Source organism: Cuculus canorus, chromosome 7 (genome assembly GCF_017976375.1).
Source record: "Cuculus canorus isolate bCucCan1 chromosome 7, bCucCan1.pri, whole genome shotgun sequence".
NCBI classification, from domain to species: Eukaryota; Metazoa; Chordata; class Aves; order Cuculiformes; family Cuculidae; genus Cuculus; species Cuculus canorus.
The window spans coordinates 3,397,833-3,424,128 of NC_071407.1; the positions used below are offsets into that span (position 1 = coordinate 3,397,833).

Sequence of the window (26,296 nt, forward strand, 5' to 3'; positions counted from 1 at the left end):
CCAAACAAATTGTTTTGCCCTGCTGGGCTGGCTCTGCAGCTCACAGGGCATCTTGCAGCCACTCCGGCCAACACTCCCTGCCAGATGCACCGCTGGGAGCCGGGACAAGCGCAGTGCCCTGGCTGCCTGCAACTATTTCTCTTTGCAAATCGAGTGTTGCCCCTTACCGCAGCCTCTATTGCAATTCAATCAATCCACCACCTATTCCTCTTACAGATCAGCATTTGCAATTGTGCAGGGAGAACACTGACAATTTAATGATAGCAAAAAAAAGAAATCACCACCCTGAAGCTCATAAAGACACCATCACTAAAAGGACCAGAACCAAAATGGTCATTAGGCAAAAGATAAAGGTGCAATTAATATACTGTACTTTACCAAGCTGCCACTTTTTTGAACACATAGTCTCCATCATCCAGATGGGTAAAGCTGGTTCAAGCATTGCAACAGCCATGTTTGCGAAGCAGATCGACCCTAAGAGCAAGAAAGGGAGAACAAAAAGTAGCAGTAATTACTTCTTTTGGCTATGAGCAAGAAGCCATGCAAAGAATGGATGCTTTTACATGAAACATTGTACAGTCATATTTGTTGTGCATCAGACGTCGATTAACGTTAATTAGAACGGAATGTGAAATCGCTGAAGACTTTATATATATTTCTGTTCTCCTAAAAATTCCGCAATAAAGGATAAGCTATCTTCATCACGTTAAATTTTGCAGTGAGCTTGATGACATTTAGAGAGTTCACGAGGTCTGACTGTTGTACAAATGATTCGTGAAAACCACTATCTTTTGGACTTTATCCGGTATCCTGGGGCAAAACTGGAGCCCCGTTGTGTGTGAGGCACAGGTTCCGACCCAGCACCTCTGTCATCTGAGAATGACTACGATGAAATGTGGAGGTCTTGATCCTAAAAATACCAAGAGACAAGCACAGAGATGTCTATCCCTTTTAAAAGGGAATTTTGCGTCCAGATCCTATAGCTGGCAGCCAGTAAGTCCATGCAGCAAAGCAACAGTTTGGCTGAGCTTGCCCAACCCTGTGAATTTCAAATGGTTCCAAATATCTTTTGAATTTCTGGACCTTTAGTCACCCAGACGCAAAGGATAACAAGCAATGGAAATGCTGAGTCAGTCTTCCTTCTGGCTCAGCTCTGCCCCGTGCCACCGCCTGCAGATCCGATCTCCTGTTCTCAGTAGTGCACTTCAGCCTTAGCGCCGGGATTATTAAAACTCATAGGATTTCTTTGGATTCAAGATGCCTTTTCTCACTTACTCAAAAGACTCTGAGGCAGTCAAAGTGTAACACAGGGCAACATGACATTTCCCCTCTGCTAAACCCTTACAAAACAGCTTTCAAGGGACTTTGGAAGCCACTGCTGGAAGTGACAGCCTCAAACTTGTGTTCCCATTTTTCTTCCTAATATTTACAGTCTCTGAAGTTTAGGAAAAATATTCTAGACTCTTAAAATCATAAGGAAAAAAGCCAACTTTGTCTGAGGTCAAAGAAACATTATTTCTCCTGGAACAAGTTCCTCATCGTACGGTTAACAACAAAATGAGCACCGATGTCATTCTTTGCTTAAACCTGTCAGAACACATTAGACTGTATCTAGGATTCCTAAAATGAACTTGCAGACTGGCTGGCTCACTCCCTTCCTGGGGCAAGGAGCAACTGTTCAGCACTGCTTTACCCTAAAGATGAAAGGTTAGAGCTAAAGATAACCTTTCCACTCTGCTGCAAACTCCATTAGTGTAGTGTCTGTGAGTAGTCCCAGTGAAACGCCTCCAGGGTTGCCTTCTTCCGAGGAAAAATCAGCCACGCTCAAGCAGATCCATGATGCTTGAAAAACATTTCAGGCCACACAAAGCGCAGCCAGAGGAAGCAGGGACGTTCTAGCAGAGATGGCTTAAATGGTAGAGCTCTTATTCTACTCTTAACAAATTCCACAAAGAAATGAGCACGTGTGCATTGCACCTACTTCTCATTAGGTCATAGAATGTTCAGGTTGAAAGGGACCTTAAAAATCACCCAGTTCCAACCCCCTGCCATGAGCAGGGACACCTCCCACTGGATCAGGTTGCTCAAAGCCTCCGTAACCACCATAAAAGACAAAGTACCGAATTAGATGCAATGACAAGAGTTGGACTCGATGATCCCTGTGGGTCCCTTTCAACTCAGGGCATTCTATGATTCTATGATTTTAAACTTTCTGCCTGTTACACTGCTACGGGATATTTAACCTTTATTATTAAAAGATGATATTTTATTTTAAGCTTTATGTTAATGCAAACAGCAAAGGACAATATCGTCCAGGTAGCTATAACAACAGTGGATTTAAAGAAAAAAGAAAGGATTACCTGCTGCAATAATGATATACGGGTCCTTCAAAAGGGTCAGTAATGGTGTCCCCTTCTGACTCTGTGAAACAAAAGCTTGGGATTAGGAAAGGCAAAGTGCCACCCGTTGCCTAGAGTGTTTTACCTTAATACTTACTTCTGCTTGTGCTCTGGATGGCTGCAGCACAAATAATTGGACAGCTGTGAAAAGAAATCAATACTGTAACATTTCTTCAAGCAAAGGAGCTGGATGGGAGTAATACGGAAGGGATGTGCTGGGTATAGGCTCAGCGGATTTACTGACCTCCATCCAACAGAGCGAGTGCCGCCAGCACAAGGAAAGGAGAACTCTTCCCCACAAACTCATACATGACACTCCCGAAAGGCGGACCCACTGCCAGGGAGAAAGAGAGGACACAGTTGCGAAGCCACATCTCTTATTCTGAGCAAACACCCTCCGCAAGTGTCTGGGCATCCCGTCGTTGGCACTCAACAACCAAAAGACTCCATTTAAAAATCCCCACAAAGATCGTGGATTAATCAGAGATTACAGCCAGACGTAAGGATCTGCACAAGTAATGTGCTGCTGTGGGAGAAACTGTTCTTAACATGCACCATAAGTCTAATCTGGAGACGGCGCGATAGCGTTACGCTCAACGAGCCTCTTGCGCTGCTTGCACAGATCACAAGCACGCGGTTTAGGAAGGTTGGGGGGTGCTTTAGGAAGGTTGGGGGGTGCTTTAGGAAGGTTGGGGGGTGCTTTCAGGCCAGCAGAGCCTCCAACTCACTGACCTAATACTCCCATAGCAAGGCCTCCCAGTGCAATCCCCATTGCGTTGCCTCTCTCTTCATCATCCGTGTACAAACTGGCGAGCATGCCCATCCCTAGAAGATAAAATGACAACACAAAATCAGGCATATGTGTACCACAGTTCATGGTGATCATCTGTCAGCGCTGCTGAACACTAAACTGAGATGACAGCAGGTATCTCTACATAAATATATATATAAAAATATAAATACATGTTTCCTCCCCACAGAAGTCACTTCAAAGTAAAAGAGTGTTTAGCAGTGTAAATGGTCTCCAAGACCACAAAGATGACGTGAGGGCTGGCGAGACTCCCACACAAGGGCAGGCTGAGAAAGTTGGGTTTGTTTAACCTGCAAAAGAGAAGGCTTCAGGGCTTTTTATTATGGAGCGCAGCGCAGGGATAGGATAAGGGGAATAGTTTTCAGTTGAAAAATGACAGATTTGGATGAGATCTTAGGAAGAAATATTTCTCCTGTGAGGGTGGGGAGGCCCTGGCCCAGGGTGCCCAGAGCAGTGGTGGCTGCCCCATCCCTGGAGGGGTTCCAGGCCAGGTTGGATGGGGCTTGGAGCTCCTGATCCAGTGGGAGGTATCTGTGCCCGTGGCAGGGGTTGGAACTGGATGGGCTTTGAGGTCTCTTCTGACCCAAACCATTCCATGATTCTATGGCACCCAAGGTGACCCTCACTCCCTTCGGCCCTTGCAAGGGGTCAGAACTTCTTCTGATTGCTGGTTTTGGTACAGCACAGGAAAAAAAGGTGGGAGTGACTGAACACGAGCCAGAAAGAAGCAAGGAGGATGAGCAAAGACTTAGAAAAACATCCGTGAGGGACAATTGCAGGGCTTTCAATCTAAAACCAGGGAGGAGAAACCTGATGCAAGACAAGATAGTAGTCTTGCAATATGAAAAAGAGCCACAGAGATAAAGAAAAGAAACTGTTCATGTTCTCTCAAGGATGAGAAGCAGAAATAGGTTTGTATGACTGTAAGAGGGCTTTAGATGAGACATCAGAAAAGACTTCCTGCCAGTAAAGGTAGTTAATCACAATGCTAGACACAATGCTGGGGGCCTTTCTGGAGACTTTAGAGAACATATTTGTCAAGTATGCATAAGGAATGATGGATACAAAGCTGATCCTGCCCTCAGGAAAAAGGTGGACTATGTGGTCTCTTGGTCTTTTCTGCTCTATTTTGCAGGTTGCCAGTGAAAAAAAGATCACGCACTCATCTGAGAGCCGTAGCTCAAGGTGCACACTTGCACAGGGACCCAGTTAAAGTTGAACAATAACTTTGATTCTTGTATGCCTTCCCTTTGGAAAGAATTGTAACCTTAACTGGTACAAGGAGAAAAGATGGATTTCCTTGCCTCTCTCCCCCTGCTTGTCTTTGCCGCCCTATCCCCAGCTCCTCACCTCAGGCACTGCCTCCTCCCTTAGCCACATCCCCACTCTTCCCACTACTCATCCAGGCTTTAATCCCTCTGTTTGCTGCCGAGATTCAAACCTCTCTTCATGCGCAAGGTGCTTCTTGCTCAGTTTGAATGCTCGGTGTGGGGTGTTGCACCTCCCCAGCTGCCCCAACCAGCACTGCCCGGGTGTGGGCTGGAACAAAAGGAATCTGGGAGGAACCCAGCTGCCAGATTCTTGCTAAGTTTCTATGTGAACCCTGCTTAGAGACCAGCTCAAGTCGGGAGGGGGATTTTCCTGAGGAAGCCAAAAGACGCATTTTTGACAAAAAAGCTCTCTTCACTTTCTCTGCCAAGTCACAGTCATATTTCTGCTGCCATCACAGGAAGTTTTTCCAAGGATAAGCCTGCAAATTGTTCTAACCTGAAGAAAATACAGAATCACAGAGCGTCCTGGGCTGGAAGGGACCCACCAGGATCATTGAGCCCAACTCCTGTCCCCGCACAGGTCAATCCCAACATATATTTTCTCCAGTCTCAGTCCAGGTTGAATAATTTGGGCTGAAGACACATACTCCATCTCACAGAATCACAAGGTTGGAAAGGACCCATTGGATCATCGAGTCCAACCATTCCTAACACTCCCTAAACCATGTCCCTCAGCACTTCATCCACCCGTTCCTTAAACACCTCCAGGGAAGGCGACTCGACCCCCTCCCTGGGCAGCTGTTCCAGTGCCGATGACTCTTACTGTGAAGAATTTTTTTCTGATATCCAACCTGAACCTCCCCTGACGGAGCTTGAGGCCATTCCCCCTTGTCCTGTCCTCTGTCACTTGGGAGAAGAGCCCAGCTCCCTCCTCTCCACAACCTCCTTTCAGGCAGTTGTAGAGAGCAATAAGGTCTCCCCTCAGCCTCCTCTTCTCCAGGCTAAACACCCCCAGCTCTCTCAGCCGCTCCTCGTCAGACTTGTTCTCCAGCCCCTCACCAGCTTTGTTGCTCTTCTCTGGACACGCTACTTGTTTAAAAATTAAAACCTTGTATTGGCAGTCTGGTCCAATTAACACAAGCCCAAACAGGCAGACAGCATGCTACATCCTTGAAAAGGCCATTTTAAAACAGAAAATTCAGTAACAGACAAAGCTGCTATCCCTACTAAAATAAGTACCAACACAAGTTCCTGGAGACCTTTAAAATGGCTAAAAACGAATTTAAAATGTTGAAGACACACATACAGAAATCCCAGGGAGAGCGCAGTTCATTTAGTGCTCTGCCTCGCTGCAACCCAGATACTGAGGAAGTCTGGAAAAACATTTGCTTTCGAGTTACTTTATATGAAAGGGACAGAAAAAACCCTATGAAAATTATTTAATTGAATATTTTTATATTAACTATGGAAGCCACAGACAAAACGCAACTCAGAAAATCACTAAAAAAGACAGAATCAGTGGTCTGCATTTTATTCCATCATCTCTTCTCTTACCTGCTACTGAAGAGCAAGAGGAGCCCACTCCTTGAAGGGACCTGGCAATAAACAGTAATGTGTAGCTTCCAGAGAAGGCAAACACTACAGGAAAAATAAGTTTTTTAAATTAGATTAGCTCTAACTAAGTTAAAAAGTTAGATTTCTTGAAACTATCACAACAACTTCACACCGTTTAGCCAAGTGTTTACAGAGACTTGTGCCACTTCCAATGCTAACTGTGTTATTTCCTCTTATTGCATTTAGATGTGTCAGTGTTGAATTGCTCTCAGCTGTCTGAGCCTCCCGATAACTCAGAATGCAAGCGCACAAGGAGTTTTAACTAATTACCTGGGATTTGATTACATCCTGCTCTGATTCAGCTGCACGCAGAAGTAACAAGACCTTTCTTTGCAGCCTTGCTTCCCCACACTGCTTTATTTAAGGCTGCCTGGTCTGAAGCTCCAGGCATTCAGGATTTAACGCACACGCACCCACGTGCACACACTGGTGTTTCTTCCAATAGATAAATGGGTGGAGAGAAGTTTTACTCTGGTGTTGCCAGGTCTGCAATAGATGCTGTGCTCGTTGAAGGTGCAGAGATGCCAACTCCACCCAGTTCTGGGCTGTAGCAAGAGCCTCCCACCAGGAGACCACCAGAGAGATTCCACCTGAGGAGGTGTCTCTCTGTCTCTTCCCAAGAGATTTTACCCCACGCTCCACTTTGCCTTTTAGGACAGAGCTCCTGAGTGCTGCACTCACCAGTCCGGCTAAATTCTGTGTCCACAAAACTGGAAAGCAGGAGTGTCCCAGAAACCCACGCACGTCTCTGTGGAGCCTGTGTCATGCTCAGTACCATTAAATCCACAGGGAGGTTTTAAAAACTCTTTTCAGCTCTTATTTATTGGCCACCTGAGGAATTTTGCCTGGCAACTCATAGCAGGGGGAAGCTGTTACGCAGCAGCTAAACCCAAGAATCCAGGATTCTCCTATTGTGCCCCTTGGGATTTTCACCAGATCTTGCAAAAATCCCTACCCATGTGGACAGAGGAAAACCAAGATAAATAAAGGAAGGAAGGATACCAGCATATCTCCCTTCTGCCACGAGTTGTGTTCACTACTCTTATCTATATCCCAACCAAAATTTGTCTAATGTGTTCCTAAAAAGGAGAGTTTTCAGTGACTCTTAAGACCAGGTCCTCTTCTCCAGCATTTCAGTCCCCCTGATGACACGGTTTAAAGCTTGTTATTTCTTCTCTTACGTACAATAGACATAGAAAACTGTTTGTTCCCTTTCTTTCAGTCATCGACTCTGAGAAGTCTTACATCTGCCTTCTGCAGCAAAGCCAGTTCTTTCACCATTCCTCACAGGCTTCCAATGATCCTTGCTGTTCTCCTCTGTACCCTTTCCATCTGGGCCGCAACTAAGTGCCATACCAAATCCGAAGATAAAACACCAGCTGAGGCCTTATTAATGTCATTTAGAGTGGACAAATTATCTCAGCTGACATGCAGGCTATGCTCCTGTTTGCACAACCCACAGCGATATTTAGCCACACTGTGCTACTGTTGGCTCATCTTCTACTCATGAGCTGCTGCAGCCTCTTTCTGATTTATCTTCTTTATCTTTCTGATAAGCCTCTACGACAGCTACATGTTACAGCCCCTGTGAGATAGCTCTCGTGGCTGAGAGCCCTCCCAGGGCTATCAAACTGTTTAAAACTGTCCAAGCGCTGCTTCAAACTGTAAGAACCTGAGAGAAAGACTCAGCTGAGGAAGAAACCCACCCAGGTGGGATGGAAGGTGGTGAATTCCTCAGAGCACGTTACTAAGAGGGTACTCATCAAATCTCATGGGCACCACTATCCGTATGGAGGCACCACCTTCAAATCTTCCTTGGAAATCAGTCCCTCTACACCAACAAGGAGAATTCCTATTGATAATTATTAAAGATCATTGTTTTAAAAGTTGCATCTGGACCAGATCAAATAAGATGTGGACACTTACTGATCGTTGACACAAACATGATGCAGAAGCCAGCAAACAGGGGGATCTGGTAGCCTATTCTGGAAAACAAAACGAATGTTCAGATTTCTGGGATTGTTTCACTGACGTTCCAAATTAGACTTACTCACGAGTGCCCACACAACAAAACCCCAACCTGTAGTTCCTCAGTAGGCTTTGAACTGCTTATTGTGGACCTCATGATCAAATTTGTCTGTGTTGCAAATGCCTTTTCATCCGGCACAGCAGACTCTGTATCTGAAACCCCTGGAAGAAATCCTTCTCTTGTTAGAACCTGGTTGCTCTGTTCTTGTTCTACTGTAGTTGTTCCAAACAAAGCCCTTCTGGGCCTCCATGGGGTTGTCTAGAATATGACAAGGGAAGATTTGTCTTCAAAGCATGCTGAGCTTTGAAATATCCCAGCAGTGTTTCACTGCTCATCTCTCTCCATCCCCATGAGACACTGACTATTAATGAGACACAGTCAAACCAATGGCTTTCTTACCGGGAAAATTTGTTATCGCTTTGTTGGGAATTCTGCCTCAGCCAAAAGCACTGGAAGAGTCAAAAAAAGCCTGAGAATAATATTTTTGCTTTCCAGGAGTTTAGGAGTAAAAATGGAGCTGATCAGAGCTTTCTTCATCAGCCCACTTCTTCACCAGGACTCTAAAGAGCCTGTAGAAATGCCTAATCGCTGTAAGCATTTTCAGGTTTCCAGGAAAGAAAGGATTTCTTGTCTGGCAAGCAAACACATATTTTTGGCAGCTAAAAATTAAATTTCAACAACAACAAAAACATCACAATCTACTCTTTTTCACACAGGTAAAAATTTACCCTAGGATTAAGACCAGCACCCAGGTAGCTCTGAAGACAACTCGTGTATTCTGTTCAGCACACTTTATTCACAGCTTCTTTTTGATAAGATTCCACATCTTTTTGTATTATTTAATTTGTATTATTTAATGGCCAGATTCTTCAACAGTAGGTGATGCCTTTCAAAGGAGAACCAACTGGCTTCAACTTCCAATGCCCACTTTGACAAGATTAAGTGTTTATAATGGCAGTATTGTCTTAAGTATGTCACCCAAATAATGGAAGAGACTGTAATTCCTTTTTATTTTTAATAACAGCAGCCTGACATAGATAAACCAACCTAAATATTCTCAGCTTTGTTTTTTTTGCTAATATGTTTTTCATACAATTAAGGACCATGGGTAAGGGAAAACTCTCTGAAGTGCATGGCTCGTTGTTCATTACACGTCTCATTGCAGCATTTGTTTGAGCATTGTGAATGGTGGAAGCCTGGCATGCACAATTCTGCATGCCACAGAAACCTCTAATGATGAGCAGTGAAACAATTTTGCCTTAAATATCATTGCCACATTAAAATTATGATAAAAACTATTGTGCAGATTATTCCAGTTGAATTTGTAAGTGGGTGTTACCCATAGAGGCGACTAGTTACTCTTGTGGTTTCTTAACTGAGCCAGTATCCCCAAAAGGAATTAAATCCCTGGCACTGTCCCAGACTTCCTCTGTGACTGTATGATGATCATTTTAATCTCTCAGCACCTTGATACCTGGCTGTAAAAGAATAATGCGCTTTTTTTTATCTGCTTGATTTAAAGGGGATGATTTTTCTAAGCTTGACTCATCTCTCACAGCGTGTAAATGAGATATTTTACAATGGGATGGTGATCCCCATTGATGTGTCTGTGTACTCAGGGAAATAAAGTTATCTTCTCCTGTTACCACCTTCTTGCCTGCCTCTGAGTTGAAGTAGATAACTCTCTCCCCAGTGAGAGCAGGTAGAACAGGCTACAGAGAGGCTGATCATAATTGCTTTGATTTTTGAGGTTTTCAATTAAAGAAAGCACTGATAGAAGTACAGATTAAAAAAACCCTACAGGTATGGCTGCTGCCATCGCTGAGCCGTGTTATCTCTCTCTGGAGTACTATGAAACCAAACATTGAATTACTTTCCGCCTTCTTCCATTGTAAAGTAGGGTTGTGTCTGTCAAGGCCACCCGAGGGATATCTAGGATGGACACGGTAGGGGGAGATGTCTGATTTCAGTACAGAAGTCAAGCAATGCTTAGATTTGACACAGGGGCCATGACACAGCAATTTGCTTCTGCTACTGGTACACTGAATTAAAATTCAGTTATTTGCATGAAAACAAATGCCATCCAAAGGAGATCCTGCGTTCACGTTTCCATCACTAGATCATAGATGTGAGCTGTGAGATCTTTCATAAACATGAATGAGTTAAACAAAGAGAATAATATCTTATTAGTCCTAGATGATACTCTTGTCAAGCTAAAGCAGATTTAAATTCTTCCAATAGGCTTTCTTGGAGAGTTTCTGGTGATTGAAAGCTGTAAGGAAACAAGTATTTGGGAAGTCACTTTTAATCATAGAATGGATTGGGTTGGGATGGACCTCAAAGCCCATCCAGTCCCACCCCGTGCCATGGGCAGGGACTCCTCCCACTGGATCAGGGGCTCCAAGGCCCATCCAACTTGGCCTGGAACCCCTCCAGGGATGGGGCAGCCCCCACTGCTCTGGGCAACCTGGGCCAGGGCCTCCCCACCCCCACAGCAAAACATTTCTGCCTAATATTTCATCTAAACCTTCCCACTTTCAGCTTAAAACCATTCCCCCTCATCCTACCCGTGCACTCCCCGATAAAGAGCCCATTTAAGCATCATTGTTAATTTTTGCAGCCACGGGTATTACTCCTCCTTTATCCTGGGCAAACAGGGTCACAGCAAGATGTGAAGTGATACACAGCAGAGGGTGACGAGGGCAGAACTGGTGCAGAACTCGATCCTACTCCTACTGCCCAGCAGACCACGATGCTTTATCGCACTGCCAAGGTCTAACACGTACGTTTTTCTCCTCGATCATTTCACAATTAGACTCTGGGAGTTGAACTGGATGATCTTGAGGGTCTCTTCCAACCCAAACCATTCTATGATTCTACGTGGGCACAGCGAGTCCTTTCAGCCCATGTCTGCATTGCCAGTGGTGCGTGACACAGGATGATTCAAAGGCATACAGGCCATGCATTTATGCTGGATTAAACAAGTCATAATCCTCTGGAAAGGTAATAATTGCCTGGTACTTCACCTGCAATTTGGAGATGCCCGACGCTGGTGTGCTGCTCCTGCACAAGACTGCTGAACCTCCTGAGGTCACGATCGCTCTTGCTCAGGGGACAGTCTTAGCCACATCCAGCTGGCATTTAGTTAGTTATGCAGATTGGCCTTTCCTGCATAATCTGAGCTGCCTTCTCCAGTAATAGCAGCGCTAATTACTTGGCAGTTGCCCTTCCACAAGTGTTTAATCTGCAGCTGCATTCCCTGATCTGTCCAACAGCTATCAGAGAGCACTGACTGGGAGTTGTTATCAGAACAATTACACCATATAACATAAATAATGTCAAAAAGGAGAGGCGCTACCTGTAACAGCCAACTATTCAGTATCTCTGTCCCTTGGTCCCAGGCTGTTCATGTTCCTGCCACGTGCAACACGTGAATACGCAGTTTCTTCTCGGCCGTGCAATGACATGCGCTGTCACAGTTACCTCTACAGTATGTTCCTCGTAACAGAAGATAATATTTTAGCCTGTCTTAGCTCTTTTTTTTTTTCTCATTATCACACTCAAGAGTATCATGTTCTCAGGCACTGCTTTCAAAACCCTTCAAGACATTCCGAAGCAGAGCCTAACATGTTTCATCAAGGCTACCTGCAGCTAAAAGTGCTTCCTACAAGTATCTCTGATCTCTGAAAAAGCCAAAGTCATTAGCTGAAGGAGGGAGAAGAAAGACTGCCACCGGTGGAGAACGCCTAAATTACTCCATTTCAGTGCCATGTTGACCTGATGTCGCAGGGCTCTTTAGAAGTGGATTGCACTCATTAATAAGGTTAATTTACAATCAGACAACCGATTGATGGGTCCTGTGCTGCAGTAAAATAAAGGTTACACTGACCAGGTTAGCAGCTGTGGATGATCACAGCCTAATTATCTATCCATTACAGTCCTGCAAATCCACCAATTTCAACCGTCTTACTACACAGCTACATTGGTATCACCGTGACCACCCTGGTTAGGTTTGCTCTGGTTGGCAGTCTGGCTATCTTCTTCACCTCCAGTGAAGACTGTGGAGGACATATGGCAAGAAGAGCCTTTTCCTTGAGGTTATGAGCTGGAGAAGTGCTGAATATGTGTCAAAGTAAGGAAAAACGTGCAGAGTTAGCAGCGACAGGGAGTGTGGTCCTGGCATTCTCTACCTCCATGCTCTGTGCTGTAACATATGTAACAGCATAAGCAGAAAGGCTTTGTCCAGCCTGCAGAATCTGTCATTTCAATCACCTGCCAAAGTCTGAAAGAAAAGCTTACATAGGAACTGAACTTAACTAAGTAGTTATAAATGTTATTTATTTATTTATCGTCCTCATTTTTTTTGCATGCATCTTGGTGAACCATTGGAAGAGGCTGCCCAGGGAAGTGGGGGTGTCTCCATCCCCGGTGGGGTTCAAGAAGTGTGTAGAAGTGGCACTTCAGGACATAGTTTTGTAGGCAGGGTAGTGTTGGGCTGACGGATGGACTGGATGATCTTAGAAATCTTTTCCAACCTTAATGATTCTATGAACATATCATGGTCCCAGCCAGTCTCTCTCACGAAAAGAAGCTCAAAGCTGTAGTCAGGCTGGTGTAAAAACTGAAGATGAAAATATTTGTTTATTTGAGGCAAATATGGGTAAGAACAAGGCTAAAATTACCCATTTTTTCAGGCAGATGGATAAAAGGAGAGACAGAGAGACATGGCAGGACGGGCATTCATTTGGTCTGGTGTTTTCGATTGTGGGTATGGCACCGCTGGGTTCATAACCTCATTCATAGAGCTTGCTAAGAGTCTGAGAAAAATAATGGAGCAAATCTGTTGGTTACAGAGGGCACAGCAGCCTTTTGCCTACTCTTGTCACTGGAAAGGATCAGGCAGAGCCTTCAATCTCCCCTCGCCAATGCATCCTCCTCACAAAGTGCTCTCTTATCAAGTGCTGTGCTATCTCTACAGTCTCTTACCAATTTCACTACAAGGAGAAACATAATGTGCATCCAAGTCACACAATCCTATCAGCTCTGCCCCGAAGCGATGCCGTGGTGGGAAGTGTGGTGATGACATCCAATGGCAAAGCCATCCCCTAGCGTCTCCTTTGCTAGGACTTTGTTAGATGAAGGGAAAAATGTGCTGTTTCATAAATTTCAAACTAGTCCACACTGCCAGGTGGGTGTTTTGTCAGGTGTTCCATGGAAAGAGCTGGGCTTTAAACAAGAAATGTTTTTAGCAGAACTTACTTCTTGAATGAAACCCAGGTAACAAGTGATAGGGTGAGAGGAAATGGCCTCAAGTTGCACTAAGGGAGACTTAGATTGGATATTAGGAAAAATTTCTTTACCGAAAGAGTGGTTAAGCACTGGCAGAGGCTGCCCAGGGAGATGGTGGAGCCTTCATCCCTGCAGGGGTTCAAAAAGGGTGTAGATGTGGGACACACTTTAGTCAGCATGGTGGTGTGGGACTGAGGGTTGGATTGGATGATCTTGCAGGTCTTTTCCAACCTTAATGATTCCATGATTCTATAAACCAACTCTGAAACTTCTTTTTAAAAATCTACGCCTCCAGTGATATGGAAAAAAGGGGAAACAGCCTACACAACTTCCAGAAAACCTCCAAGAAAGTAATTATTGGCACAGACTCGCATGAACAGAACTGTTGAGTCCTGTACCAACTCAAGCACTCAAAGCCAGTGTCTGAAAGCTGGTAACTCCCTACTCGATTAAAAATCTAAACTGCTCCTGAGCAACTATATCCGATTGCAAAGTAAAACCATGAACACTGCGTGCTATTTGCCAAAGAACCTTACTGGGCATCTTCAACTGTGCACACTAACATTGCACTAAGCAACCAATTCTCCTTAAGCTGTGATATTCTGCTGAAATTTTGCAAAAGGAATAATGACACTAACAATTATCACTGAACAGCTTATCAGCAGCAAGGAAGGATCTTTATAATGATAACTCAGATATTTTCTGTTTCATTTATAATCACAATATTCACACTGGTTTTTGATGATAGCATACATTGTTACTAGGAAATGTCAACCTTAGGGGTTTCTTTTTTGCCCGTGACTTCTACAGTTAATTGATAGACGCGTTAACTGATATTTCCCACTGAACATTTCTCAGAAGAAATGCAGATACTGGGGCCAAGATACAAACAACGCATGAAAGAAAACCAGTAATCCTTAAATCTAATTTAGGGCCACTTTGCCACTAAGGCACTTATTTCTGCTGTATGAGAGAGGAGTTTGATGCACACGCTGCTGGGGTGACGTGCTCCTTGATTTTTCTCTCTCTCTTGCTAAGCATCTGAGCTTACAAACCTGCCCTTGTGATTGCAGTCAAAATAAAAACCTGAAGGACATTTCCAGGAGGAAATCTCGGCTCACAGCACTGATGTTCACAGTGGTGTGTTGCTCCCAATAGCAAAGATGAGATGCCACTAGAACATCTGCTGCCTCACCACCAAACCTAAGGATGGATCGTCTCGTATGTCCTGGCAGCCGGCTCCAGGGGAGAGGTTCTACCCCCTGGCACAAGCAGCACCAGGCTCCCATCCCGGGATGCGCAGAGACACGGAGAGGCTTAGGCAGGGACATGCAACCTCTTACTTAGGCAGATGACTACCAAAGAGCAGAAGTCATATCTACAGTATACGGCAACTTCGTTATTAGAAGGGCTGTTGACAAAGTGGAGCTGCTTTTCTCCTGGTTTGGGAGCTGAGATGCTACTGACAACAGAATCCAGAGAAAAACAAATATCAATGGGGCAATTTAGGAAAATCCAGAATACTCGAAGAATAGTTATGAATATATTATTTGACGTTATGCTACTTTGCCTGTGGATGAGCTATCATATCCTTGCAAAATAAAGAAAAGCTGGGTCACAAAAGCTCGTTTCCCTCCTCATCTTGCAGCAATATTTGTGGAAAACTACTTTTGCAATAACATACTTTTGTCTGCATGGGTTGTATGCAGGAGGAGATGAGGTGAAATGAGAACAGAATGAAACTGTCTGTCTCATTTAAAGGCTTTGAGTCTAGATCAGCCCCATGGATTGAATGCAGGTTTGAATTCATAATGCTGCTTTGCCCTCAATTGGATACTCTTCTAACACTCTGACAATATAGACAGGCTGTAACATCTGGAAAAGGTAGTTTTGTTTTCCAAACCTGACCTATGTAGCATTAAAAGGTGTTGATTGCTTTGTTTATTGCCATGTATCATAGAATCATAGAATGGTTTGGGTTGGAAGAGATCTTAAAGCCTATCCAGCTCCAACCCCCTCACTAGAGCAGGGTGCTCACGGCCCATTCAACCTGTACTTTGACTGCCTAAACAGAAGTGTTTTACAAGGACAAATCTCTGCAGCATATTATTTTCTGAAAGGAAAATTTCTTCATGTAAAGATAGCTTAAACAAGAAATATGAAAATTAGTGAGCTGACTAAATACAATTTGGAGTTTATTTCCTGCAAAGATTGATCTCGTGTTTAGTTTGAGAAGACTGCAGCTGCTCCTGTGGGGAACAGTTACACAAAATGCTAGCAATAAAATTAAATTAATTATTAACATCAGAAATCTAAATGATATTATAAATACTTCCTAGTCTCCATGTAAAATAATGAGCGCTCAGATTGGGGGCGTGGCTGGAAGTCATTGGTATTGGTTGTTATACCCTCGATTCTCGCTCAGATAGGTTTTCTATAATGTACCATTTAAACATCTTTTGTTCAAGATACCACATATACAAGAATTTAGAGAGAATGATTTGAAGGCTGAGCTAGAACATGTACTGGTGGAAATCTGGGAGTGGAGGCCCCATCCCTGGAGGTGTTCAAGGTCAGGTTAGATGGGACTCTGAACAACCTGATCTGGTTAAAGACGTACCTGCACCTGCCAGGAGGTTGGACTGGATGATGTGTAGAGGTCCCTTCCAACCCAAAGCATTCTATGATTTTATGATCAGCAAAGTGTGATGCCTGTTCATTGTCACTGAAGTCCACATGGATTTCCCATGGATTCTTACCTCAGACACCTTCAAATCAAGGCCAGGTTGGATGGGGCCTTGGGCATCCTGATTTTGTGGGATGTCCCTGCCCGTGGCAGAGGGATTGGAACTGGATGATCTTTAAGGCTCCTTCCAACCCAAACTATTCTATGATTCTATGAATACCAAATAACACCAAGAGCTGCACATCTCTACAAGAGCAAGGGAGGGATACGAACCCTGCCTACAGTTTCTATATCACACTTGCCTGATGTAGGTGTAACAGGTACATCACTAATTCTTTGTAAATACTGCATTGTAGTGGTTTTTGGCCCCGTATTGAAGAGGTTTCAACACCATTTCAGCAAAAGTCTCTACATAAAACTAAGGTGGAGGAAAAGCGTACGGCACTGAATGTATCACATGGCTCATGTGCAGCTTACCAACGTATTTTGGAAAGGATGTAGGTGTTTAGATGTGTTGACCAAACATATTTCACTAAAATACTCCTCCAAATAAAGCAAAAAAAAGACCGGTAAGTCAGGGCCACAATAGAATTAAAGATGCTTTGTTTGAAAGATTAGTCTGGACTAAACCATCCTTATCAAATCCTAACCGAGTAAGGCAGCAGAAGGAACGTACCTGTTTGTCAGCGGCCCTATGAAAGGGTTAGTGATTAGCTGCACTGTGGCTTTGGACGCAAACAAAAGACCAACTTGAACATTTTCATTCAGCAGGTCCTTATCTTCCTTGGGGCAATCAGCCGGGGAAGGAGTCACATTAGCTATCATTTGTTCTGTCTGGGTATGATGCAGCTCTCTGGGCTGAGTCTTATCAGATTCATTTCCAGTAAGCATCGTTGAGTTGTCGTAGTAGGAGAAGATGCTCTGAAAATTGTCCATCGTTGCTAAGACTACGTTAGGCTTAGTAGTCTGGATTTCTGTAGCATTTTTCTCATGTTTGATGCTGTAAAGGTAACTGGGAATTATTGGCACTGGAAAAACAAATAGAATATATTGGCATCTTACTATCAGGTTATTTGTAAAGGTAATCACCAAGTTTCTTCTTTTGCTTTGCCTTTGATTAGGAAATACAAAGCTTTCCCACAGAGATTTTGAACAGCAGAAACACTAAAACAGAAGTTTGCTCGTGGGGAGAAAAACACACCTATAACTCAGAAGTGCAGTTCAAACCAAAAGAAGTTCTTTTACATTAGTCTTTTTTTTTTTGCCAGTTTTCGTAAATATAAGGTTTTTCTACACAGACATCATTCAGAAAGCAAACTCTAGTGTCTAAAGAGTGTCTTTGTTGCACAAATCCACTTATTAGATTGTAAACATATGAAAGATGAGAAGAGCATTGAAACTATTGTTAAACCAAAATATTACAAATGTAATAAAACACATTTCTAAAATAAGCCCCAAAACTATTGATAAGTAACAGCCCTAAGAAGAAAAACCATACATGTCTGTATTAAGTAATGAGAACTAATGTATTGCTGTTTGCATATCTTATTATTTAAATTTACAGTGAAAAGAAGGGATCTTCTTTGTGTGCTTTAAGATCTTAGCTGCATTTTAATTGCATTACGAGGTACCTCAGAAACCAGCATTTCAGAATTTGTAAAAACAGACGCCAGGCTCATTCAATTTAACACAAGTGATGGAATCACCCCTCTTTCTCTTCCATCTCTGCTTTCGCTAAGTCTGCAAACCACGATAATTTTTAGCATACATATTACCGAGTAAGTAATTAAAGGCTAATAACTTTCTTATGAAGTACCTTAATAAAGAAAAAAAATCCAGAATCGACTTGGTAAAAATAGAGATGTTTTTAGCTAAGGTCTACATCGTGGCGGCTGCTTTTAAGCTGAAGTCCCCCAAGAAACTTGGGAGTCTGATTGAAAAGCATTGTCCGAGCGCTGGCTCTGCACAGCCCAACTGGCTTCCAAGAGAAGCGTGGGCATTCACCCTCGTGCCTGGGAGCATCCACGGACCGTCAGTTACTCCGAGCCCTTTTCTTTCAATTCCTGTAAACATTTGAATACGACTACTTCTAAAACTACCGGTGGAAAACCCTTCCAAGTGTTGTATTGGAGTAGATTCCGAAATCTTTACACCGTCCCACCGAAACCAGGAGAAGCTGCACCTTCATCGTTAACCAAAACTCGGGTGATTTCATTCACCTAACTGATAGCAGTGCCTTTCTCAAAGCCCAGCTGGATAGTTTCCTTACTGACCTCTCATTTTAAGAGCAATGCTGAGGAAGGGGAACTATCACAAGGAAACAGTCACCTCCAGCGCTGCCCATCCTGTTGACTCAGTTGCACGACCACAAGAGGAAAACAAAGATGATGCGCTAAAAATACCGTTATCTGCCGTTTCTGCGAAGTTAGCGGCATGAAGGAGAAAAAGAATTATGAATTTATTTTTTTACCGTTTGTTATCCTGGAATTAATGTAGAAATAAGAGGAAGGCTTTGTGTCTTGGAATATTATTTGCGTTTAATAAAAGCAGCGCTTGGAAATGTTGGTGGTGCGGCTGCACTGGAGGTGACTGCTGGCATAAACCCAGGGGGAAACCAACGCCAAAGCCCGCTCTACCTACCGACTACGGTCAGCAGCATGTTGTCCAGGAGCAGGGCGATGAAGACGATGAGCAGGATGATTTTCCTGGACTGCCGGCTCTCCCGCAGCCAGCGGAGGATGCTGAGCTCGCCCCCCGCCATGGCCGCTCCCGGCTCTGCTGCCGAGGCACAGGCGGCAGCGGCGGAGGAGCTGCCGGGCTCCCCCCGCCCCGAGCAGCCCCGGCTGCCCCCGCCCCGCGCCCGGCTCCGAGGGGCGGCACCTCTGCACCCCCGGGGGAGCACAGGGGAGGGGTTCCCTCCTCTCTCGCTCCTTCTCCCTCTCTCTCGGGGATGCTCAGGGCTGCAGGTCGTGCTCCTCTCCCCTCCTCTCCCCTCCACTCCTCTCCCCTCCTCCCCTCTCCCTTCTTCCCTCCTCTCCCCTCTCCCCTACACTCCTCCCCTCCCCTCTCTCCTCCCCCTCCCCTCCACTCCTCTTCCCTCTCCTCCCCTCTTCTCTCCCCTCTCCCCTCCTCCTCTTCCCTTCTCCCCTCCACTCCTCTCCCCTCTTCCCTCTCCTCTCTCCTCCCCCTCCCCTTCTCCCCTCTCCCCTCCACTCCTCTCCTCTCTTCCCTCTCCTCTCCTCTCCTCTCCTCTCCTCTCCTCTCCTCTCCTCTCCTCTCCTCTCCTCTCCTCTCCTCTCCTCTCCTCTCCCCTCTCCCCTTCACTCCTCTCCTCTCCCCTCCAGTCCTCTCCACTCTCCTCTCCCCTCTTCCCTCTCCTCTCTCCTCTCCTCTCCCCGGGATGCTCAGGGCTGCGGGTCGGGCTCCCCTCCCGCAGTTCTGGTCCCTGTGGGAGCCCAGGGGTGGTGGAAGCAGCCAGGGGAGGGCTTCCCTCCTCTCCCTTCTTCTCCCCCTCTCTCAGGGATGCTCAGGGCTGCGGGTCACGCTTCTCTCCCCTCCTCTCCTCCCCCCTCCCCCCCCCTCAATTCCCTTCCTCTCCCCTACACTCCCCTCTCCTCCTCTCCCCCTCTCCCTCCTCTCCCCTTCACTCCTCTCCTCTCCCCACTCCTCCCCTCCCCTCCTCCCTCTTCTCCCCTGTTCCCTCTCCTCTCTCCTCCTCTTTCCCCTCCACTCCTCTCCCCTCTTCCCTCTCCTCCCCTCTCCCCTCCTCTCTCCTCCACTCCCCTCCACTTCCCTCCCCTCTTCCTTCTCCTCCCCTCTCCTCTCCCCTCTCCCCTCCACTCCTCTCCCCTCTTCCCTCTCCCCTCCTCTCCTCTTCCCCCTCCCCTCCCCTCCCCTCCCCTCCCCTCCCCTCCTCTCCCCTCCTCTCCCCTCCCCTCCTCTCCCCTCCTCTCCTCTCCTCTCCTCTCCTCTCCTCTCCTCTCCTCTCCTCTCCTCTCCTCTCCTCTCCTCTCCTCTCCTCTCCTCTCCTCTCCTCTCCTCTCCTCTCCTCTCCTCTCCTCTCCTCTCCTCTCCTCCCCTCCCCTCCCCTCTCCTCTCCTCTCCTCTCCTCTCCTCTCCCCGGGATGCTCCGGGCTGCGGGTCGGGCTGCCTGTGGCTCTGGACCACGGCAGAAACACTGTGTAGCCAGAAAGAGAGGGAAAAAGTCTCTGCTCGTTCACTTAAACACACAAGCAGTGCGCCCTATTGGAGATCCAGCTGGAAATCATGCCACTGATTGATCGATTCTTTTCTAAAATCAGGAATTTGCACCAGCTGGCATTAAACTTGTTCGCTTTTCTTGCCTGCACGGAATTCCGGGTGTTGTACCCAGCCAGTGGCATTTGAGCCTCATCCCTATGAGTTTGCTTTCTTCTCAATCTATGTTAGAAAAGAAATCAACTGTGTAAGCTCTTCAAGAACTAGTTAGCACAGATTACCCAGAGATGTCCTGGCTGCCCCATCCCTGGGGGTGCTCAGGGCCAGGTTGGATGGGGCTTGGAGCCCCTGATCCAGTGGGAGGTGTCCCTGCCCATGGCAGGGGGTGGGACTGAATGAGCTTTAAGATCTTTTCCAACCCAAACCATTCTGTGATCCTATGAATTTAATTTTAACGAAGATTTGCATTCTTTTAAAATATGGTCTTTTGTGTCATGTAATGCATCGATTGATGCTTTTAGTCACCCAGTCCTGAACTTTGTGAACTGCTCTTCGCTTCAGTGTCTGCCGCTTGTCAGAAAGCAGCTGGAAAGAGAAAAAAGATGCTTTTCCAGCCATTTCTGATAAGGGACGTGATTGTTGAAACAACTGGTTTCTGTCTGTGTCTCATCTGTGTGACAAGGTGACCCTCCCCTTCCCTCTGCTTTCCCTTCCAGTTCTTTCCTCTAGAATATTTCTTTTCATCCTTCTGTTGCTGCAGTGCCGACATTCCCACTGACAGCTCTTGGCCACGTTGATGGACTTCACACCACTCCCCATTTCTACTGTCGTGGTTTATCTTCAGATAACTGACTGGTAAATAGTGCTAAAATATGAGATCCCAGCCGCACTATTTGCATGGATAAGCACAAGAGCATTGGAATACATTTATTTATGTGCCTACTTGTGCATGGATCCTATTGCTTTACTAACCTGGCTGATGAAACGGTGCTTACCTCTAGGACATGAGCAGGGTTTGCTGTTTTACAGGTGTAAACCGTATTCAGCAAATAATGATTCCTTCTCTGATATTTCTTTATCTTTGTGTCTACCAAAGAAAAGGAATAGGACCACAGCCAAACCACCGGTTACATTTGGGAAGTGGTTGATGATTTGGTTCTCCTATTGACCTTTTTGCTACTATATAATTGTTAATTAAGATTGATCCAAAAGGAGGGAAGGAAGGCTTAGGGTTATTTCCAGTTGTTGTTTGAGTTTTCAACAGAACAGCTGAGTGAAATTTTGTGCTTTGAAAAATGCTAATCAGCTCCACCTCTTTTGTGAAGCCTCTACATTTAATTTGCTTTAACTCTCCTTTAAAATACGTGTGCTTATTATATCCAGATTTGATAATATTATCACTCTATTACTGTTTAATAAGAAATATTTACAAACTCTGAAATTAGATCCGAAAATACATATTCATTTAGGAATCAAACTTTTGAGGACTTATAAGTACTTCCCTCCGTGTGAAACACCGGAAGGCAGTCAGGGCATGGGCTGAAAGCACCGCGTGTCATGAAGCTCATGGTGAAAGATTTGTTCTCACGTGGTATCTGACTCTTTGGCCTTGAGGTGCACCAGGGGAGGTTTAGATTGGATATTAGGAAAATGTTCTTTACTGCAAGAGTGGTGAAGCACTGGAAGAGGCTGCCCGGGGCGGTGGCGGAGTCTCCTTCCCTGGAGGCATTCAAAAAACACGCGGTTGTGGCACTTCCAGACATAGTTTAGTGTGTTGGTGGTGTTGGGCTGGCAATTGGACTTGATGGACTTAGAGGTCTTTAACATCCTCGATGAATTTATGATACAAATACCAGCGAGAAGTGACTTTTCTTTTGCCTACAGATTCCTTAAGTGCTGAAATTAAGGAAAAAACACTTTCAGTTCTCATCACCTAGGCTGAGGAATGCAGTGCCTTGCTGGTTTTTGTGAGAAAAGTAATCCCTTTCAAAGCTGTCTCTTCCTAAGATTTACATTTATTTTTAGTGCTTGGAGTTTAATTTGCAATAATTCATAATTATTTTAGCTTACTCTATGAATTAATCATTTGCAGTTCTTGCTGTCGGGGGAAATTCCTGCTATGAATAATTCTTACCATTTAAGTTGGAAGACATACCTGGCAGCCTGTGTTTTACTAGTAACAAGTAATACATTTTGTCAGCTTTTTCAACATTACTAGCTCTATCAAGACTCTTTTTTAGCTTGTGCCCAGTAGTCATGCTACTAATTACTGTGTAGTAAGGCTGTATTGTAGTGAGGTCCACTGAATAATGCATCTCCTCTTCTCCAGGCATTGAGGATATGCATTGTATTTTAATATTCTTCTATAGAGCCTATAGTAAGTGTCTGGTTTTATATAGGAGAGTTCACTGGCACAGGTTAAGATCAGAGAGAGGAAAAAAGTGGAATTTTGCTTTTAAGAAGGTCATTTCTTCCCGTATCTAAAGTGGCCCTACTGGAAAGCCGGGGAGGGGCTCTGTCAGAAAGCGCAGGGTGGGGGGGAATAGTTAGGGGAGATTTAGATAAGGTCTTCGAAAGAAATATTTTCCTGTGAGGGTGATGAGGCACCGGCACAGGTTGCCCAGAGAAGTCATGGCTGCCCTATCCCTGGAGGTGTTCCGGGTGTTAACTCGGTATGGGTACAGGAGCTACAGTAATGGCAGAATAGTCATAGAATCATAGGGTGGTTCAGGTTGGAAGGGACCTTAAAGCCCATCCCGTTCCACCCCCTGCCATGGGCAGGAACACCTCCCACTGGATCAGGTTGCTCCAAGCCTCATCCAACCTGGCCTGGAACAAGCAGTAAATAATGATAAATGTCAACAATGCTTGAGCGGTGCCATGGTTTCCTGGGATGGCTCAGGTGTATATCCTGTTCTTTTAGACTTACTGGAAAATTCAGCCTAAAGAAACTCAACACTGGCCCTGAGTGGCTGTAATTTCTCCTCCTGTCTTTCAGTGCTAGGTTGCCTATCTGCAACATGAGAGGAGGGAGGGGTGGTTCCATTTGGTCCCACAACCCAGAACACCACTGTTTCTCTGCCGGCTTTTTGCACCCAGAATATCTTTCCTTCCTGAGAGCAAACACTAACAAGAGCCGCGTGATGCTGAGGCTTTAATGTGACTGTCCTCGTGACCTGCCTGTACAACCATCGCACTGCCAGATGACCAGGAAACCTATTTTTAGTGTTTTCTGTGGCAGGCTTTGTCCAACCACTCTGGTATTACTGACCACAGGTTAGCGATGGTAAGGTCTAGCTCTGATGCGTTTCACTGCTCTGACAAGAGAAAAAGGTCTGCCAAGATGATTAAAAGGCAGAAAATTGCTAGACTAAATAACACCTTGTTTCATCCATTCTTTCCAAGCCGTTATTCTGTTTGCAGTGAATGCAGCCTTGAGGGCAACACACTGTTTGCTCCATGATCAATTGGAAGACACGCTGGCCTCAGTTTTACAAGCTTAATTGTTTTCTTCAGAAATCTGTCTGAAACGAAAAGGCATCTGACAAAAAATCTTTCCTATCCCTGGAGCTTAGAGGAATTCAGTCATCGCGTGCAAATTGTGTTTATATTGGCTGCTTATGTGTCTTTTAAAGCTGATACCTCTTAGGTGGCTTTGCAAGAAAACTAGATCCCCTCCGGGCACAAACTGTGAGCTCTGTATCTTAAGAAATATTGTTAGTAATAAGAATGTTGTGTGTGTTTGTATTTATACACACGGAGAGGTGCACATAAATGGTTGTCTGCTTATAGATACATGTGTGTGTAAGATGCCACCGTGCATCGGGCAACGTTGCACAAGCCACACACCCTGGGAAGTCTGAAGGCAAAGCAGAGGGTGAGCAGGTTGTGGGAGAAGGAAGCGATAGCGTTTCCTTCAGTGGCTGGGCTTCCGAAGCAAATGCCTTCCTGCACTTTTAGCCGAGGCATCAGCCTGTGCAGTAACTCGGAGTGTACAGGAAGCTTTGAAGTCAATTTGGTTTAAGTAGTTGTTCACCTTTAACATTTGTTGACTGGTTGAAGGATTAGCCAGCCTTCATGCACATCATAAGCCCTTTGCCACAACAGAGCTCTGTATTGGAAAGTGGATTCACTTTCTTCTTTCTGTGGGCATATAACAACGTTGTCTGCATTAGCACCACTGTGTTCTGCAGAACTGGCCAAGGCTGAGTGCACCAATGCAGGGGTCTTCAAAAAACCTGTAGATGTGGCACTCTAGAACACGGTTCTGTAGGCATGGTGGCGTTGGGCTGACCTTTGGATTCTGGGATCTTAGAGGTCTTTTCCAACCTCACTGGTTCTATGATTCTATGATTCTATGATTCTATGATCTCCTGAGGAAAAGAGATCCCATCAGTGAGATGAGGCAAGTTTGAAGTATGGCATGCAGTCACCATCAGCTACGGTGATGGCAGAAGAAAGGAAATGCTCAGAGACAGCAACAGTCAAAAAGCCAAAAGAGAAGCCAAACAAGTTACTGAAGTGGAACTGCAGAGGCAGAAACATGTAGAGGAGGACTATTGGACAGGAGAACACTTTTGCCGAGTCTTCAATCAGTTATAGAAAATATCCTGCTTGAACTCAACCCAATTTTCTCTGTATTTTCAAGACAACCCGAGAGTTGGTGAAAGGGGTTAGCTGGCTGCTGCTTACGTAAAAAAGTTAAACGAAGCTGTAACTTTGTCTTTCTAAAGCACAAGTTGGGTGTCAATAAAATAAAGCATGGTTTCATTTCCCACGTTTAAGAATTATGATATTACAAGTAGAATCCCCTAAATACACAATCAGTATTAGTGGAAGTGGCTCCAAAAAGTTGGCGTACTTCAGTAATGTTTAAGAGAAAATCTTATCCACTGTGTAAAGTGGACCCACTCTAAAATCCTTGAGATGATGGCCAGACCTACATCTAAATATATTATCCTGGATTAAACCTTGTGGAAAATTCGTAATGGAAACCAAGCCAACTACACGGAGCAGGCGTGACCTGCAGGCTGCTGAATGCTGTGATTGCTGCCCATGGATTATAATTCTAGCAACACCTGGGCTGATTGTACTGCGCTGATGCAACAGCCTGATGGATCCTAATGAAATAATTATGGGATAAGAGCACAAAGAAACATTCAGAGCTTGGGAGAAAACAAACAACCGTAATGTGGGAACAAAGATACTAGATTAGCTAGGAAATGAAAAGCTTTTTTGTGGCTTATTTGTATTCATGGTGTAAATAAAATCTCTTCAGACCTGTATGTAATATGTTATATATAAATCCAGACAATGAGAAATGACTGCATTTGGAGGGAATCGATTTTTTTCACAAGGACAAGGCCTTAAATAAAACATCCTGGTCATATGGGACAGGTGAGATGGCAGAAGAAGAGGAGGGGTTTATGCCACTTTTCTCTTTCCTTTATGGCTTCCCAGAGAGCTCAAAGAAGGGCGATTGACCCTTTCAGAGGGCGGCTGCCCTTCCTGCAGCCTGAACTGCCCTCTGTGCCTGCCCCTCTCTACTCTGACCTGTATGAGTTCGGACTAGACACAAACCCACAACATAATCTCTTGCTGCCTCAGTGTAACGAGTTTAATGCTCGTTAGCTAATGTCTAGCAGCCCCATGGAGCCTTTTTATAGAATCATGGAATCACAGAATCTTTAAGGTTGGAAAAGACCTCCAAGACTCGGTCCAACCATCAGCTCAACACCATTGTGCCTACTAAACCGTGTCCCAAAGTGCCACATCTACACACTCTTTGAACCCCTCCAGTGATGGAGACTCCACCACTGCCCTGGGCAGCCTCTGCCAGGGCTTCAGCACTCTTTCAGTAAAGAAATTATTCTTAATATCCAATCTGCTCCTCCCCTGGTGCTACTTGAGGCCATTTACTCTCATCCTATCATGGATACACACAGGCATAATCCCTGACTTCAAGATATGGCTTTGCAGGACTGGATCCTAAAACGAGCT

The 26,296-nt window shown here is 45.0% G+C and overlaps 1 protein-coding gene across 1 annotated transcript in view; it reads right to left on the bottom strand.

Annotated features, from left to right (window-relative positions):
- SLC18A2 (solute carrier family 18 member A2) overlaps positions 1–18,946 on the bottom strand; it is a 31,394-nt gene extending 12,448 nt beyond the window's left edge. Inside the window, exons 1-9 of the mRNA XM_009570565.2 lie at positions 18,740–18,946; positions 16,776–17,127; positions 8,022–8,080; positions 6,036–6,119; positions 3,132–3,224; positions 2,644–2,733; positions 2,497–2,540; positions 2,361–2,421; positions 379–474 (exon numbers count right to left, since the gene is read on the bottom strand). Of these exons, the coding sequence (XP_009568860.2) occupies positions 379–474; positions 2,361–2,421; positions 2,497–2,540; positions 2,644–2,733; positions 3,132–3,224; positions 6,036–6,119; positions 8,022–8,080; positions 16,776–17,127; positions 18,740–18,860 (1,000 nt within the window). The 5' untranslated portion in view covers positions 18,861–18,946. The remainder of the gene's footprint in view (positions 1–378; positions 475–2,360; positions 2,422–2,496; positions 2,541–2,643; positions 2,734–3,131; positions 3,225–6,035; positions 6,120–8,021; positions 8,081–16,775; positions 17,128–18,739) is intronic.
- Positions 18,947–26,296: the final 7,350 nt, after the last annotated feature.